The sequence below is a fragment of the Cololabis saira genome, chromosome 5, assembly GCF_033807715.1.
Source record: "Cololabis saira isolate AMF1-May2022 chromosome 5, fColSai1.1, whole genome shotgun sequence".
NCBI classification, from domain to species: Eukaryota; Metazoa; Chordata; class Actinopteri; order Beloniformes; family Belonidae; genus Cololabis; species Cololabis saira.
The window spans coordinates 6,463,406-6,482,665 of NC_084591.1; the positions used below are offsets into that span (position 1 = coordinate 6,463,406).

Sequence of the window (19,260 nt, forward strand, 5' to 3'; positions counted from 1 at the left end):
TTGCACCGAGAGAGACTAAAAAGGTGATAAGACAAATAGAATAAGCTAGGTAATACAAAACAAAAGCAGAAAACAAAACAAAAAACAAAAACAAGAAACAAGAAACAATAATCAGAAGGAACAGCGGGATGTGCAGTAGAGGCTTTGATTATTCCCAGTTACGAGTAGCAGCCTCCTGTAGGGGCTTTTTAGGGCAGACTTGAAGGAGATTAGGGATTTGCTCTCTTTTATGGCTGTCGGTAAGGAATTTACCCTGCTTCAGCACACCGTGATACAAGTACCTGTGCCATCAACAGAATTGTGCAGGCCTTGATGACAAGCTAATTAGGACCATTAATTAGAATCAGGTGCAATGAAGCAGGGAAACATCTAAAACATGCAGGACAGTGGGCCTTGAGGTCCGAGGTTGGGAAACACTGTAGAAGATAACCGGCATTGTGCATAATTCTGATAGCTCTTAGCTCACTATCAGTGGAGTTTCAAAACTAAAAAAAAATCTCCCAAATCATCTCACATAGAGCATATCAACCCATATTGTGGCTATAAGTACCTGGGTGTTCACCTGAACAATAAACTGGACTGGGCTGTTAACACTCAGGCTCTCTACAAAAAGGGCCAAAGCAGACTCCACCTGCTGCGCAGACTGAGGTTTTTGGAGTGAGGGACGGCCTCCTGAGGACCTTCTATGACTCTGTGGTGGCGTCGGCCATTTTTTATGGTGTGTCTGCTGGAGCAGCAGCATCACTGCAGCAGAGAGGAAGAGACTGGACAAGGTGGTGAGGAAAGCCGGCTCTGTTCTGGGCTGCAGTCTGGACCGGGTGGAGGTGGTGGGGGAGAGGAGGATGGTGGCTAAGCTGTCCTCCATCATGGACAATGTCTCCCACCCCCTTCAATGAGACTGTCAGAGCCCTGGCATCGCAGGTCCTTTCTCCCCGCTGCCATCAGACTGTATAACCAGGCCTGCTCTCAGTAGCCAGTGGACAATAATATGACAATAATACGTGCAATAATATAAGATGTGCAATATCTGCCAATCTGCCAGTCTACCTCACAACACTCCACCTGCTTTTTCTGCACCGTTTCTTCTTTCAACTAACTGTATATACTGTTCACATTCTGTGATTATACATATTTTATATGTATTTTTTGTATTTTTTATATATTTTTTATTCTGACTTTTCAGTCTTTTTACAACCTCCCCTGCATGTGTGTGCTAAGTGTACTGCTGACAACAAAAATAAGTGTCCCCGCTGAGGGAGAAAATAAAGGATATCTTATTTTATCTTATCTTAAAAATAATAATCTCCTGATGACCTACTGGTTTAAATTTTTTAATGATGATTAAGCCTGATTTATGGTTCCGCGTTAAATCGACGTAGCATACGCCGTAACCTACGTAACAAACGGCGTAGTCTCTGCGTCGATTTAACGCGGAACCATAAATCAGGCTTGGTGATGCTGGGTGGGCGTGGCCTGAGCGCTCTGCGCGCTGATTGGCTGATTCCTGCTTCCTGTGCAGCGGACGGTCGTGTTGATTCCAGGAGTCATCATGGCGCTCACCAGCCCAGTCAAAGGTAAAGGGCTGTCTCTCCCCAATACTCACACATAAACACCACAATATGCACGTTTTAAGATCGGGGACAGAAACGGGGATTCAAAACACCTCGTAGCTCCAAAAAAGCCGTCGTTTTCGTGCCGCATTTCGCGTTAAATGAAAGCCCATCGGCCCACTGTGTCAGATGGAAAAGCTAAGATTAGCTCATCTTTTCATCAAAGCGAGAGATAAAACCGACATGCGGTGTCTTTTTTACTTCAAAAATTGTACTAATACTTTTATTCCTCACTGTTTAAGGGTTTACTTTGGTGTTAAGCAGCTTCTCTTTTCTTATCTTGTCATTGCACCGAGCTGGTAGCTCGATAGCACCAGTGTGCTGGACGATAAGAGCCGTGAGGAGCTGCAGCTTTAGAACTGTTTCACCTTTTATTTTATTATTAAGATGATCCCAGGGGGGTTAAATTGAATATAATTACAAGAACCACAATATTACAGCTCTTAAAGCATTAATCAGAAATCTGCAGTGTGTTATATTATCATGGTTGTGTTATAAGTTATTATGTTATGGTTGTATTATAAGTTATTATATTATTATGCTTGTGTTATAAGGTATTATATTATGGTTGTATTATAAGTTATTATATTATCATGGTTGTGTTATAAGTTATTATATTATGGTTGTGTTATAAGTTATTATATTATGGTTATGTTATAAGTTATTATATTATGGTTGTGTTATAAGTTATTATATTATGGTTGTGTTATAAGTTATTATATTATCATGGTTGTGTTATAAGTTATTATATTATGGTTGTATTATAAGTTATTATATTATCATGGTTCTGTTATAAGTTATTATATTATCATGGTTGTGTTATAAGTTATTATATTATGGTTGTGTTATAAGTTATTATATTATCATGGTTCTGTTATAAGTTATTATATTATCATGGTTGTGTTATAAGTTATTATATTATGGTTGTGTTATAAGTTATTATATTATGGTTGTGTTATAAGTTATTATATTATTATGGTTGTGTTATAAGTTATTATATTATCATGGTTGTGTTATAAGTTATTATATTATGGTTATGTTATAAGTTAATATATTATGGTTGTGTTTTAAGTTATTATATTATCATGGTTGTGTTATAAGTTATTATATTATCATGGTTTTGTTATAAGTTATTATATTATCATGGTTTTGTTATAAGTTATTATTTTATCATGGTTGTGTTATAAAGGGTTTTGCTGTTGTAGGATCTGCATGAAGTGGCCTTGCAGACCACAATGACACTGAACTTTAGGTTAATTTTGTTTTCATTCCTTTATCTGCTTAACAGTTATATGCGGTTTTCAGTAAGTCAACAAGTTATCTGTTTTATCAGTGAGTAGGCGTTTTCCGAAGAGATGTATATATTGTCTCCGGAAGGATTTCCAACTTATCAGCCGATATTTCTTTGTTACATTGTTCAAATAATGTTTTGTTTTGTCTAATTGCCTTCCTCAATACTTCCCATAGAGTATGGCTAACAGCTACAGCATAGTAAATTGTAATACTGTATATTGCATATACTATTTCTTTCCTATCAGCCAATATTTCTTTATTTTATTGTTCAAACAATGTTTTGTTTATTTGCCTACTGTATTTAGCATATACTGTGTTTCTGCTATGTTGTATTTGCTTATAGAGTGACTAAACATGACAACGGTCTGCAGGATCTGTAACCATTATCACGAAAGTTATGAACTTGTACAAGGAAATCAGTCTGGAATATTAAGGCATTTTGTCCAAACTCAGTTCCTCATGCCCATTTGCTATTGCCCAAACAAAGTATTTCTGTCTGTAATCAAAAAGTAAAAAAAAAAAAAAACTATGTTTTGTTTAATGTCAACTATGGTACGTTGAGCTAAATTGCAGCCTTGAACTCATTTGGCCTTGCAGCAGCAGCTCTGTTCCAGACGAGGCCCACACCTTTACGAAATGTGTTTGGAGTGAAGGCTGCAGATGAAGTCGATAGGAAACCCCCATGGTGTTTCACATCAGCTTCTGATCTATTTTGTGGGAATTTTGCTGAACCAGTTTCATGGGGGTGTGTCTTGATTTTCCTCCTCTGCACATTCGGGACAGTCTTGTTTCCTTTATCTGTTTTTTTTTTTTTTTTTTTTTAAGCTCCCTTAAAATGTATGCATGTATGTTACAAATGATGCATTATTTATATTTCATTTCATTTCATTTTTATTTATTCTGGTCATGGAAATATGCAAAGAAAAAAAAGCAAGCAAGTAAAATGACAACACAATCAAAAACATATTCCAGAACCAGAAAGGAGCAGGAAGAAGAAAATCTTATTATACCTGCCCCTCCCTCAAAAGAAAACTGAACAATAATAACAGATGGTCTGCACAATTACTTAATTAATATCACAAGAAAAGAAAAACAAGAAAATAAATTGTCTGTCTCCATACGCATATATTATATATTTAGACTATTTCATACATACATTGCTATTTTTTTCTCTTTAAATTTATATTTAAACTGAAATATGTTTATACAGCACTTTAAATCATAATTTAATGAATTCCATAACTTAATTCCAACAATTGAAGTGCTCATCTGCTTTAAGGTTGTTCGGGCAAATAAATGTTTAAAATTAAATTTTCTGCGACTATCTTCGTTATTTAAACTGAAAGTAAACATGTATTGTAAGTTTTCTGGTATATTGATGATAATGTTGTTATTAAAGTAGAATTATGAGTTGAGGTTGCAGGTTGGTGTCCTGTTAAGTGACTAAATAGTGATGAGCTAAGATTCATAAGACTACTTTTTCCCTGCACCATTTGAATATTTTATAAACTACCTCCAACTGAGTGTAAAGTCATGAAATAAAACGGAGGGAACTCAACTGCAGAGGGTACGGCGCACCAAGGCCCACGCCTCCGACTGATCCTGCGGTTTTGTTCATGAGTGAGGGAAGAAAGGAATAGGAGATTGGTGGCGGGCAGATTGCTGCAGTTTTGCAGACTCCACACCAGTCTGTTGTGGTGAAGAGAAAGTTGAGCCAAAAGGCAAGGTTCTCTCTTTACGGGTCAATCTTTGCTCCTACCCTCACGTATGATCCTAAATTGTGGGTGGTGCCAGAAACAACAGGATTACAGATACAAATGGCGGAAATGAGCTTCCTCCGTGCAGCAGCTGGACAGATGGTGTGAGATGTTTTATTGATTGGAAGGGACTTGGAGTAGAGCTGCTGCCCGTCCACGTTGAGAGGAGCCAGTGGAGGTGGTCCAAGCATCTGGCCAAGACATTTCTTGGACACCTCCCTGGAGAGTTGTTCTGGGATGTCGGAAGATGTCGGGAGATTCCCAGAGCCAGACCCGGGACATGCTGGAGAGATCATATCTCTGGCCAATGAATGCCTCAGTGACTGCATTTCCATGCAGTCAATAACCCTTTTAAAACCCGAATATTGGCAATAACCCGAATTTGCACGGCCATGTAAACACCAATAACCCCTTTGAATAACCCGAATTTGCTCATATTCCGATTTTTAAAAACCTGAATATGACCCCTGGGTTCCTCCTTTTAAAACCCGAATATTTGGTCATGTAAACGCCAAACGGAATATCCCCATCAAACGGAACAGGAATTTGTTTTCTGCACATGTTCTGTTTGCAAGGAATCCTGGTCTTTTGAGTCCAGGAAGTTCTTATAAACACGGAGAAACGCAAGACCAGGAGGAGACTAATCACTTCATAAATGTAATGAAGGATATGAACATTTTGGCATTTGTAGACGGTAGAAAGTACCGGGAATTTAGATACAGGAAGAAGAAGCGGAAATGACGGTAATTGCGTCATCACGTTCTCCGTGCGTCGCTGGTTTGATCCAGATATCCCGAATGATTAATCACCATGTATACAGGGATAACCCTGTTAGCTCACGCATGTAAACAGAATATTCTGAATGTTTCAGTAACTGGAATATTAGCTATAACCCGAATTTTGACTGCATGTAAACGTAGTCATTGTTACCCTGGAAAAGCTGGGAAGGGGGGGGGGGGTATTTCTGGTCAGGCTGCTGCCCGTCACTCGATAAAGGCTGGATTATGGTTCTGCGTCAAACCAACGCAGAGCACACGCCGTCACCGTGACGCCATCGTGAACCCTTCGGACTTCTCCGTCACCCCATTTCACTGCGGTGCAGTACCCCCCACGAGCGCTAGGGGGGCGCGATCTTTTCCTGAATGGTTTATCCGACTTTTCCGGTCACATGGAACCAAAGAGATAAGGACAACTATTGTGCAAAAAAACAAAAGAAAATAAATCACACATACACGAAGAAAAGAGCGCTGAAAGTTCACGACTGCTTCAAACCGGAAACCAGAAATGCGTTGCTACGAAGAGAACCAATCACAGCCCTCTCGGTCTGCGTCGGTCTGCGACCTCTTGACCAGAGTTATTATCGTTCACGAAAACGAACGAAATAATGAAAATGAAATTATAGATATAATTTCCTCTGTTTTCGTCCCTGTCAATATAAGCCTCTTGGTATGATCAATTTATTCCTCTCTGGCCGTTTATCTCCAACTGGCAGCTACGGCACCTTAACGCCTCACGGTCCGTGACGTCAAAACTAAAACTAATAAAAACTAAACTAAAACTAAGCATTTTTGAAAATATAAAAACTAATAAAAACTAGCAAACCCACACTAAAAACGAATTAAAACTAACTGAATTGAAGGAGAAAAAGTCAAAACGAAATAAAACTAAACTAAAATGAAAAATTCAAAACTATTATAACCCTGCTCTTAACACGTAGTTACAATTTGTGGGAGGTGCGCCAGGCTCGGCGTCGATTTGTTGCACAATCATAATCCAGCCTTTAGTGGAAGTTATTGTAAGGATGACTGGAATTACACTGTTGTTATTTTTCTGTTCTTTTTTCTCTTCCTTTTTTTAATGTCTCTGAACAATTATTATTGTACTATTCAAGAGGTGTTTTGAGAAGGTCCAGCTTGGACAGACTATGTTTCTCAGATGGCTTGGGAACACCTTAGTATTTCCACAGAGGAGTTGGAGAGGGAAGTCTGGGCCTCTGGTTTCAGACTGTTTTCAGATGGATGGATGGATATTTCCCTGTTTGCTTTGTGTTGTACACTACAGTACCATCCAAAAATGCACTAGAGATGGATTACGTTGAAGTATGGTTGTTCTTGGAAGAGCAGTTAATGACTGATGCTTTAGAGTATTGTTTGTAAAAAGAAAAATGTAGGCCTCCTGTCAGTTGCATAAATATTCTTTAAGCCCTGTCCTCTTCTGAACTAAGTCTCTAAGGAGGCCTGCTGAGCCAAATAAAAGCCCGTTTGTGGAGACTACAGCTGGAAATCTCCTGGACGCTTAACACGCAGGCTGGAATTAGAGCTGTGTTTTAACACAAATGTTTATATCTTCTCTGCAGAGCACCCGTACGCCCATCTAACCGACACACTGACAGACAGCGGGATCAAGTTCTTCAATCCACATAAATTAAAGGATCCCAGATACGGTGAGTTCACGCTGTGAAATGTTGTGTTTTTAAGGAGATTGTTCGCCAGAAATCTTTTGTCACGTTGTGTTCAGAGTTTATATGTCTGCATTTACTGATGCTGTGTCCCAGAATGAGTATTGAAACATGGACAAGATCTGAATTGTGGATAAACACAACCTCAGCTGACCAGCAACGCGTACAACGTAAACACTGTGTCACTGTGTATTTATTCAACAAAAACTAAGCCCAAATGCAGAAGTAGTGTGTGAGAAAAATGAAGTGCATCACCAGGTTAGTTTGTAGCTGCTCACCGCAGCATTTCAGCCACGGTGAAGTCTGGACTTTGGGCTGTTGCGTCATCGTAATTCTTCTTTTTGTCAGTCATCCTGTTGGTTTATGGGCTTGCTTCTTATCATTTTCTCGGTGAATGACCCAGTTTCAGCCGAGCTTTAGCCGTCGGACTGATGATCACACATTATGTTCTTGAATACTCCAATGTACAGAGGAGATCCTGATCTACTCAGTCACTGCAAGGTGCCCAGATCCTATGGCTACTAAACAAGCCCAAACCATTACTCCTCCACTACCGTGCTTGACAGTTGATATGAGTAATTTGTGCTGTGTTCAGTTTTCACCAAGTTGTGCATTTTGGTGCTTTGTGTTATGACCACAAATATGCAATTTGGTCTCATCTGTGCAACAGAAACTGTTTTATAAGTCTTTTATTATTCAGGTGCAACACTGTAAACCTGTCTCCTGTCAGCCATTTACAAACAGTCCATACTTACTTAGTTTTTTTCTAAGTCTACCATTATGAAGTCTAACTTTTACCACATTGGTTAAGGCCTATAGAGTTTGACATCTATTTCTGTTTTTCCCCTCTTTTCAACATGTGGTCTGTCCTTGTAAAGGTCGTGTGTGAGGACTGCTATTGGTCCTGAATGTTTTCCACTTGTGAATAATTGTTCTCAGTGTGGAATAATAAACTTCAAAGGGTTTAGAAATCTACTCATAATAATTCCCAGATAAATGTAAAGCCCATGTTGCTTCTCTAAGATCTTTGCTGATGTCTTTCCCTCTCCTCATTGTGTTTCCATACACCAAACTGCTCCAAACTTCCAAAACTCACACCTGGAGATGGTCAGTTAATCATAGGGGTGTAACAATATATCGTGCCACGAAATTTCGCGATACAAAACGTCACGAAACGTGTCGTGGAGGTGACAAAGTGTATCACGATATTGGATTATTAATATTAATCTATTAGACTAGACTAGTAACGCGCATCCGACCGCGACCACGCGGACCAAAATCTTCCTCCACTCAGAAGAAACTAGTCCCGTTTTGGTCCCGATCACGGGACTCTTGCAGGATTTTGAGCTCTGAACTTTTACTTATGTAAGGCTGGTGTAGAGTTAAGCCTTACCTTATTAAATTAAACCTTTTTGGGGTCGTGAGTAGGATAAACACGGGGCCAACTTCTGCTGAGTTCCAGTGTACTTTAATGTCCCTCAACAGTGTAGGATTTTAGAACATCAACACAGCACCTAGTGCCGTACTGTGGCGTATCACTCCGCCCAATCTAAAACAGACTAATCACTACAGATAAACTGACTAGTGTCATTATAGTCCCTGATTTACATCAGAATATAAAGAATATATTTATAAAATAATGAACCCTGAATTACCAAAATAACCTTAACAAAAATAAATCTCCTCTTACACTTATAAGGTGAGCATGAATCAATCTGTTTTATGATGTAAAAATTGTATGTATTTATTTACTTTTATTTATTTATTTAATTTTAGTTGTTAAATTTCTGGAAAAGAAAAAAGTCAAATCATACATGAGAGAAACTATTCAGTTTGTGGCTAAATATTTTTATTTGTATGAAACTGAAGATCATAATGCAAACCTGACATTTACTTTTAGTTCAGTTTGTGGAAAACGGTTGGCCTGGCCTTCTCTTTAAAACTTAAACAGTTATAAAGCATTACAAACTGGAACAATAGGGCAAATGCACAGCATTGTTTTGTGTCTTTCAAATAAAAAACAATTTTCTCTAGTCATATGTTCCTCATTCAAGGTTGTTAAAAAAATACTGCTATAATATCGTATCGTATCGTTATCGTGACCTCAATATCGTCTATCGTATCGTATCGTGAGATTAGTGTATCGTTACACCCCTAGTTAATCATGTCTGATTTGATTCGTGACTCCTGACTCTAACTTACCATTTTTTTCAGACCGACAGCAGTATCCTTCGTGTTTGACGGGCCGTCTCTACTTCCGATTGCTTTTTCTAATGATATAGCGTCATGCGTTTTTTTTTTTTCACCTAAAGATGTCTTATCACAAGTTTATGGCCCTGATAAAGATAATCCTGGGTATTTATCACGTACTGAAACATAAAAATGTAGAACTGAAACAAGGTAAACTTCCTGCGTCACATGACTGAAACATGTGCAAAGTCCTGAAGAGATCTATTTGTAAGTGAAAGTAGTTCCTGAAATAATGTGTCAGAGGTTTCATCCATGTGGCACCTTATTTACTTAGCAAATTTTCACTTCACGCATCTGCTTTTAGGTGGTCTGTTGTTTTTTAAGATGCAAAACCCAGCCAAATGAACGCTCATCCTGATGTTCATGCATCCTCGTTTTGATGATGACACCTGTCTGACGGCGTATTACATCCTGATGATGTCGGGACGATACGTCATTCTACGCGTGACACGGCTAACGCCAACTCGCCTTCAGACACGGGATGGAAAATAGCACTAAAAATGTTTTTTGTTTAGAGTGAGAAGTTACAGGTTCATCCCCCTCTTGTTTGATTGTATCTTATAGACAAGCTGCCTCTATCCATCCGCATTTTACTGGAGGCGGCGATTCGCAACTGTGACGGCTTTTACACAAAAGAAGATGACGTACAGAACATTTTGGACTGGCAGCAGCAGCAGAATAAAGCTGAGGTGCCGTTCTCTCCGGCGCGAGTCCTTCTGCAGGACTTCACGTGAGTTCACGAGCTTTTAGATCAGAAACATTGCTGTGAAACAGAAGATTAAGTTAGATAAATCAGAGGGGATGTCAGGCTTGTGGGTGAAACGAGTCATCCATCCTCACGTTTCTGTGGTGTCCTCCTCGTGTCCTTCCACAGTGGTATTCCTGCCATGGTGGACCTGGCGGCCATGAGGGACGCTGTGGCCAAACATGGCGTGGATCCCGGTCTGGTCAACCCCAAGTGCCCCACGGACCTCATAGTAGATCACTCTTTACAGATCGACTATAACAAATGGTGCGTGTCCCGTTCGTAGTTCATGCTCTCTCTTTTATTTTGTAATGAAGTGATTGAGAGAAAAACATTGAACTAGACCTGTGTTGAAAAGATCGATTCTCCGATTTTAAATCGATTCTCATATTAATTCCTAAAAATCGATATGTATGTCTAAAGATCGATTTAAATTTTTTTTTTCTTTTTTTTTCATCATTACAACTTTTGGTACTTTTTTGTTTATGCCAAAAAAGGAATATTTTGTTGGACACGAGAATAACTGGTGCCATGTTTTTGCCTTTTAAATATGTTTAAAGGTATGAAAACATTAAAGTTTTCAGTTATAATTGCATAAATTGTCTATATTTCTTTGCTTTATATACTGTCTTGGTGTTACATTTGCATAAATGTTAAAAACCAAATTCTCATAAATTGGGAAAAAATAAAAGCGATTTCTTTCGTCCTCTGTTTGCTGCCCTGGATCTGTTTGGTAATTCTGACCCACATGATGTTTCTGAAAGCAGTTCTATCAGCATTCTGGGAGCTGATTGGTCCTTACAGCATCATTAGCTGCCAATACTTGCTGTTTAATCTCAATATAATACTAGTAGTAATATTTTGCAGAACTACAGTCATATAATTCATGCAACAGCTCAAAAAACAGTTTTATTAACAGTAACCCAAATCAATATCGGATCGAATCGAATTGGATTGAATCAAAGTGGATAATCGATTCTGAATCTTAAGAATCGGAATCGAATCGATTCTTGATATTTGAATCGATCTCCAACCCTACATTGAACACAAATGACTTGTGATTGGTTATTATTTTTTATAAAATAATGAATTAGGAAAACTAGGGCTGTTCGATTTTGCCCAAAAATAAAATCTCGATTTTTTTCTCTCAAAATCCGATTTTCGATTACGATTATTTTGTGAATTGACAAAAGGCAAAGAAATGATTTCAAATATGCTGTTTTTTTATTGAACATTTGCCCCAAAATGAATGAATAAAGTGCAAAACTCTGTAAAATAAGTTGAAAAAAAGTTTTAAAAAATATAATAAAATATAAAGTTTTATCTCTGAAAAAAAAAATCAGCAAATCAGCACTTGCAAACATACAGTAAGTTATATTTCCAATTAATTAGTGAAAAATCGATTTTACGAGTTTCACGTTTTAACATCGTTCTAATTACATAATCGCGATTACGATTTAAAATCGATTAATCGAACAGCCCTAAGGAAAACATGGGATATTGTTTTAGCTGTAAATGTTTTTTGACTCTTTTCCCACAGTGCCATACAGAATGCCCCCAACCCCGGTGGAGGCAACGGTCCCAGCCAGAGCCAGAGCCAGGCTGCGTCTCGCCCGGCCCCCGGCAGGCCCCCGGTCAGGGGGGGCTCCCAGTGTGGCGGCCAGCGCGGCTCCTGCAGCAAAGCTGCCTGCAGTGATCCTCCGGCCTCCCCGGGCCGAGGCCCGGCGGCCGTCCAGCAGATTGAGAATACGCCTCTCCTCTGCCCCTTCCACCTGAAGCCCGTCTCTGAGTGAGTGCTGCAGGACCGGGGAGTCTTATTCAGTTTAAACTAGGGCTGTCAAAGTTAACGCGTTATTAACGCGTTAACTTTTGGCCGTCGACGGGACCCGTAGTTTGAGGAAAAGTATGGTGAACTAGGGCTGGGCGATATGGACCAAAAGTTATATCTCCATATTTTCTAGCTGAATGGCGATACTCCATATATATCGATATTTTTTCTGTGCCATAATTGGGGTTTCCCCCAAAGCATTATAGCATAGCATCTCTGTTAGCATCTCTGTTAGCTTCATTTTTTCTGAGGCAAACCCTTAAAAAAACAGTCAGTTTTAATACAAAGCCTCGTGCCAAATGTCACACAGGTTCCTTTATTAACAGAGGTCTGCACAATATCAAAATGTATAAAACAAATGAAATAAAAATAAACTGCCTGCATATATAGAATAAAAATGCTTCTTGAATAAAATAAAACAAATATCCCTTTCCTGCATAACAATTAAATTAAAATACACTGTGCAATTAATACAATGTAGACAGTAACAGGCAGACTTTTCCACTGAGGTTGACAGTTGTGCAAATAACAAAACATTTGTGCAAATCTCAAATAAAACATTCAAGTCAATTTGTCACAAAATAAGCTATATCAAAATCATCATTTTTTTTTTTTTTTTTTTTTTTAATTGATATAAACGATATTGTCTCGTACCATATTGTGTTTGAAAATATATCGATATATATTAAAATGTCGATATATCGCCCAGCCCTACTTTACAAGTGTAAAGTTGGGGATTACATTGTGTTTGTATTTATGAAGGAATGTTACATTCAGGTCAAAAGCTTTTTTTTGTGGAAAGTTGAATAAACATTGGCATAAAGCAGCATATTTGCTCTTTCTCATGTTGTTAACAATATTAAAAACATAAAAAAAATACCTTAAGGTAATTTAGAACAGCAAAAAAATTTGTGAATAAATGTGCGATTGATATGCGATTAATCGCGATTAAAAAAATTAATGGTTTGACAGCCCTAGTTTAAACACATCTATTTCTGCACTGCATGTTGACTTCATGAGTCAGGCGTAAAGAACTGGTGTGGTCTTTTAATCATCCCAGTGCAGGATTTCTCATCCTCATCACATGCAGATTAATTATATTAACGCTTTAATGAGAGTTCAGATTCAGGTCAAACATCACTACTTCTTCTTGTTTCCCTCTAGTGTTGTGCCCAGGAAGCTGAATGTGTGTTTGTTTACTTCTCTGCAGCACTGAAACAGCCTTCAAGAACCAGGAAATGGAATTGATTAGAAACAAAGAGCGACTTCAGTTCTTTAAGGTACCAGGAAGAGCTGTCGTCTTTCTGTATTTCTAACTGTGGACAGTCAGAAGAGAGAAATGTCAAAGTGTATTCAAGCCATTTAGTGTAGTAAATGGAAAAACTGAGATGTATCTGTGTTTGTTTGTTTAATGTTACCCAACAGTGGTGTTCGAAAGCATTTAAGAATGTGAACGTGGTTCCTCCGGACGTGGGTGCCGTCCACCAGGTGAACCTGGAGTACCTGTCCAGGGTGGTCCAGGTCAGCGGGGGGTTGATCTACCCGGACAGCGTGGTGGGAACAGACTCCCACACCACCATGATCAACGGCCTGGGGATCCTGGGATGGGGTGAGTCGCTCTTTTCTTGTAAACTTGCTCAACAAGGACCGTTTCTCAATATTCATCCCTCCTCTGTATCCATGATGTTAGTTAGTTAGTTAGTTAGTTAGTTAGTTAGTTAGTTAGTTAATATTTATTTCGGTCAATCACAAAAAATCAACAAACAAGATAACACAGGTTTTTTCCTGGTCAACATGAATGAATGAATGAATTAAGTTTATTCAGTCATGACAACACAAAACACCAAAAAAACATTGTGCACAGCATTAACATTTCTTACAAAACCAAAAATGTGTTGAACAAAGACCGAAAAGGCATAGGCTGAAGCAAACTGCTTATAAAAGCCTATCCTATATTACCAACTTTCTTTATTTGGCTACCGACCTCCAGAAAACCAAAAATAGAATAGAAAAACAAAGAAACGACAAAAGGCAAAGAAAAAACAGAAAAGCAAAGAAACATTTACAGATAGTCAATTGCACTTATAAGCTTCAAAAATAGCTTTACAAACCATTTTCTTAAAAACAAAAAGAGAATGACATGTTTTTAAATTTATGTTGGCATCATTCCAGAATTTAACTCCAGTAATGGAGACACATCTCCTTTTCATACCTTTTTTAGCTTTTTGTACAGTGAAATTGCAGACACGTCTAAGATTATAGGGAGTTTCCTGAATTGAAAAGAACCTGTATTGAGTCAGGGAGCATTTTAGATTTTGTTCTGAACATAATTTGCATGATTTTATAATAAAACAAATCATAAAATTTAATAACATGAGAATTTAGAAAAAGTGGATCTGTGTGAGCGTATAGTAATCAGCCTTATTGATGATACGTATGGCTCGTTTTTGAAGTTTTATTATTGAATTTAAGGTGGTTTTAAACATTTAACATTGTGATTATTTTGACAGAAAAAGGTCTGGGCTTAAAGCATGAAGCTTATCTTGCCCACCTTTTAACAGAATAGAATATACAAGAAGAACAAATGAAGTATCATAAGTCTACACAAAATAATAATAGTAATAATAGTAATAATAATAATAATAACAATAATGACGATGATGATAATAATAATAGTAATAATAATAATAATAATAGCAATAATAATGATAATAATAATAATAATGATAGCTCTGAAAACAGAAAGGGAAAAGATGCTAAAGAAACCGACAAAACCAATTTAGGTTGTCATTTTATCTCTTGCATGTGTGCATTCTTCTTTGTTTGCTTATTGTGTTTCTATATATGTGTCCATTACCTTTGCTTTGAATAATATCTTGTATGCTTTTATTGAGTTTGCTAGTTTAAGGTCGTTGTGTAATGAGTTCCACAGTTTTACTCCTAAAACGGATAAACATCTGCCCTTTGTATTTGTTCTTATTGCTGTTGTGTCAAACATTGCTGTTCCCCTGAGGTCGTGTTTGCTGGATGGATGATGCATGATGTTTGCATGATGGAGCAAACTACAGAGAGATCAGGATCAGATGTCCTCCCTGTTCAGAATTAATTCTGGTTCTGTGTTTCTGCCTTGTTCCTCCACCAGGCGTTGGGGGGATCGAGTCGGAGGCCGTGATGCTGGGCCAGCCCGTGTCTCTGACCCTTCCTGAGGTGGTGGGCTGTAAACTGGTGGGCTCCATTAACCCCCTCACCACATCCATAGACATAGTCCTCGGCATCACAAAGGTAACTCTCCTGCAATCCTGAACTTAGTAGATGTTCATCTCTTTTAGATTATGATTGAAATGTGCTGCCTTTTTTTTTTTTTTTTTTACTTTTTTTATTTCTTTTAACAAGTTCAGACATATAGTGCAGTCATATAGCCAAAGATACAGTAAGGGTGCCAGCATGAAGTAGTCCGTGGGTTTCTGCATCTGTTCATTGTCCGTGTGTCACATAATCCCTATGAGGATGAGTAGTCCATAGGCAGAGGGGTATGAGTGCACATGTACCACAGTGCACAATTAAGAGAGAAAACCATAAATTAAAAAAAAAAAAAAAATCAAGAATACCACAACAAAAGAAAGTCACTTCTCACATATAGCAGATCACATCAGTTGAGGAAATATGAAATAATTGGCGACCATTTAATCGAGAAGACATCCATTTTTAAATGTAGCCTTTCTGTTATGTTTTTAATGTAAAAAACCTCCTTAACCTTCTCCCTCCATTGGGTCACTGTGGGCGGCTGGGGCTTCAGCCAGGAGACCGTGATCATCTTCTTAGCAGAAACAAGAAGGGCTCTCAATAACAATCTTTGATTATCATCTAGATCTTCTGGTAATATTTCTAGTATAAAATAGGATGGCTCTAAAGGTAGTTCTATATTTAGACATTCCTTAATTTCATCTTTTACGTTTTGCCAGAATCCTAATAGTTCTGGGCAATCAAATAGAATGTGGGTATGATCTCCTACTAACCCACAGCCCCTCCAACACTGATCTGAAGTGCGAGCAAATTTTGACGTGATAAGAGGGGTCCTAAAGAATCTCATCTTAATTTTCCACTCAAATTCCCTCACCATGGGGCTATTTGTCATTTTATGTCCCTCCCTGCATGATGTTTCCCAATTTTCATCTGAAATTATAGTGTTCATTTCTAATTCCCATTTTTCCTTGATGTTCAAGCTGTTATCTGTTAGTTCTTCCTGTTGTATTCTTTATAAGTGTGATATTATCTTTTTCTTAATTTTCCCCTTAATTGTTAAATGTGCTGCATTTTTGAACAGAAGGATTTAATTTCAGGGGATTTTGATACAAACATGTTAATGCATTTGATAAAAGATCAGGCATCACAGCTCTTTTCATAACTTTAATAGTAGAGGAAGAGAAAACGTACATTCCCCTCATCAGTAACTGTTGCCAGAGATTTAAAAGATTAGGTTTTACTGCACGAGAAACGACGGAGGACATTTACGCTACTGTCACAGCTCTGAGCTGGTCATGTGACCAGGTTTGCTGTGGTTTTTGCATTTTCTCCTGAGGCAGCGCATCCATGGCATTCGTCGGCATTTGTCGGCGTACTGTAGGAATGTTGGTAACCTGCTCCTGTGTTGTCAGAGCAGAAACCTTAAGCCTTGTTTATGCTTCTCCATCAACTCGACCCAAAGGGAACGTTATGTTTTGAAGTTCTGCGTTGAGGTGGAAGAGCCGTGAAGCAGTTCCCCACCACAACGCGAGTGGTGTCGAGGTTCAGAAGGATCTCTTGTTAAATCACGTGAGACTCCTTGGTTGAGTGTTTAATTTTTCACTGATGGAGGGCGATGTCGGAGTTGGAGCTCACCGGTTAGGGTTAGCAAACGCTGTTATTGAAAATGTTTTTTTTTTTTAATTTTTTTTATTTCACCTTTATTTAACCAGATAAAAAAAACCCATTGAGGTCAAGACCTCTTTTCCAAGGGGACCTGGCCAAGGAAGGCAGCAGCTCACACAAATAACAGCAATCACGTAATAAACATTAAAAGGAGAGTGCAAACTGTTTAGTAAATAAAGTGCAATAGCGGTGACTTCAATAATATGTAAAAAAAAAAAAAAAAAAAAAACTTTATTTCATTCAAAAAATAAAACAATTCAATACAAATACAAATGTTCTTAAATTGTGAATGAAAAGGGAGAAGAAAGAAGAAGAATTTTATCTGATCTGCCCCTTTTTCCAAGAAATAACTTCACAAATAACATAATTAAAAAAAAAAAAAAAAAAAAAACACACTTCAGAAATAATTTAAAATTTAAGAACACGGGCACATGTAGTTTAAAAACACAGGCATGTTGCATTGTAGACGGAGGAAAGGTCATGTGAGGTCAGGTGCTCTGGGCGCTATTTGAGCGATTCTAGAAGAAGGGACAAAGCGGAAAAGCAAAGTGCCGAAAATGATGGAGTACTGCAAACCAATCACAGCTCAAAAGATTTTGGTGGTACGCGTCTGGATGGAGGGTTACAATCAGGAAATCATGCTTTCCTGATTGTGTAGGATCTGCAAATGTTTGTTTCCCAACTGTAAATTGCCTGGTTTGTTGGGCAATAAACCAGGAAATGGTCCATTTTATTTAATCCAGGAATCACTGAATGAATAAAATTCAGTGTTTAATGTTAAAATCAGATTCTAATTTGTAATGGTTGATCTTTACACCCCATTAAAACCAGCATTCTGAGTGTACACCAACAGTGGGTTTTCATCCTGCAGAAAATGACTTGACAAGTCTTTTTGATCGCGACTTTGAATAGGAACCAAATCTGAAACTGAATTATTAGTTCATGTGATATAAAAAAAAAATACACCAATTGTGCTTTTCAGTGTATTCTTATGTCACCGTGTATTACTTTTTCAGCACTTGAGGCAAGCTGGAATCGCTGGAAGGTTTGTTGAGTTTTTTGGACCTGGCGTCTCCCAGCTGTCAGCTCCCGACCGAACCACCATCGCCAACATGTCTCCGGAGTACAACGCTACCGTCAGCTTCTTCCCCATCGACCAAGTCACGCTCAAGCACTTTAAAAAGACGAGTGAGTGTTCTCAAGTCATCCACTTTACCTGGTTTCAAAGCCTCCGAATGTGATCGTCTCTTCGTTTAGTTCTGAGTTGATCCTTTTTAAAGCAGCGCACCATCAGTCTGAGCCTGATGTGTCGTCACTAGGGATGGGCGGTATGGACTAAAAAAATGTATCACGATAATTTCTGGCATTTATCCCGATAACGATAAAAATGACGATAAAAAAAATACCACTTCAACTCCATCTTTGTAACTATAAATCTATCACCACATTCAGTCTTTGGAGCCAAAACACTGCTCTAAAAGAATACTAAATGCTACTAAACTACACCAATTAAATTGAATTAATAACAACCAATGAAATTACTACACCTGTACTGCAAAACTGTAATGACTCAAATCAAACAAGTTTGAAATGTAAGAACAGATTCAACATTTATTCAAACTGTATGGCTTAAACAGTGGGATAACAGTGCAAACAGCAAAAGTACCATTGTCCTTCAAGTTTTCTTAGCTTATAAAATCACAAAGTAGAAACAAATACAGCTTGATAAATAAAGAAACAGGACAAATAAATAAAAGTTCACTGAAAATAAAATCCTATCAGTCATGACTTTTTCTAATATAAATAAAATGTGCAAATTAACCTGTGGTTGGAACATGCCACGAATGAGATACTATTGCAATTTTTTTTCGTAATAGTCAAACGTTATATCAAAACGTAACAAATATTTCCCTCTGTTTTTGCAGACTCTGCACATAATAGATGATGTTTGTTCCTCGTCACTCTTTTTAAATCCAAACCAGTTCCAGATAACGGAGCTGGAGCCTCGTTTAACAACGAGCTCCTCATTCTCAGATCCGCCTTCCGCCATGTTTGTTACACAAAAACGTCATCAACGGAAATTTATCGTTTTTTACCGCGAATTTGCAAATTCTTACCGTGGGGAATTTTTTTGGCGGTTTATCGTGAACGGTAAAATATCGCCCATTCCTAGTCTTCACCAGATTTTATGGTTGCATCTTCAGGATTCGTCTCTAACATGTTAAATTCCATCATTCCAGACTTTACCCAGGATAAACTTGAATTGTTGGAGTCTTACATGAAGGCTGTCAAACTTTTCCGAAGCTACGAGGAGCTGGAGGAAGACCCCCAGTACTCCGAGGTAATTTCACATGTGGATCCAGGCTGTTTAATCAATTATTCTCAGAGGTGTCAAAAGTATTCACATTCAT

At 38.1% G+C, this 19,260-nt stretch overlaps 1 protein-coding gene across 1 annotated transcript in view; it reads left to right on the forward strand.

Annotated features, from left to right (window-relative positions):
• Positions 1-1,524: 1,524 nt before the first annotated feature.
• The window catches only part of ireb2 (iron-responsive element binding protein 2), a 33,502-nt gene continuing 15,766 nt past the window's right edge, over positions 1,525-19,260 (forward strand). The window contains exons 1-10 of the mRNA XM_061722413.1: positions 1,525-1,574; positions 7,017-7,103; positions 9,933-10,098; positions 10,243-10,380; positions 11,654-11,902; positions 13,152-13,221; positions 13,367-13,550; positions 15,084-15,223; positions 17,866-18,037; positions 19,090-19,190. Coding sequence (XP_061578397.1) covers positions 1,550-1,574; positions 7,017-7,103; positions 9,933-10,098; positions 10,243-10,380; positions 11,654-11,902; positions 13,152-13,221; positions 13,367-13,550; positions 15,084-15,223; positions 17,866-18,037; positions 19,090-19,190 — 1,332 coding nt within the window. The 5' untranslated portion in view covers positions 1,525-1,549. The remainder of the gene's footprint in view (positions 1,575-7,016; positions 7,104-9,932; positions 10,099-10,242; positions 10,381-11,653; positions 11,903-13,151; positions 13,222-13,366; positions 13,551-15,083; positions 15,224-17,865; positions 18,038-19,089; positions 19,191-19,260) is intronic.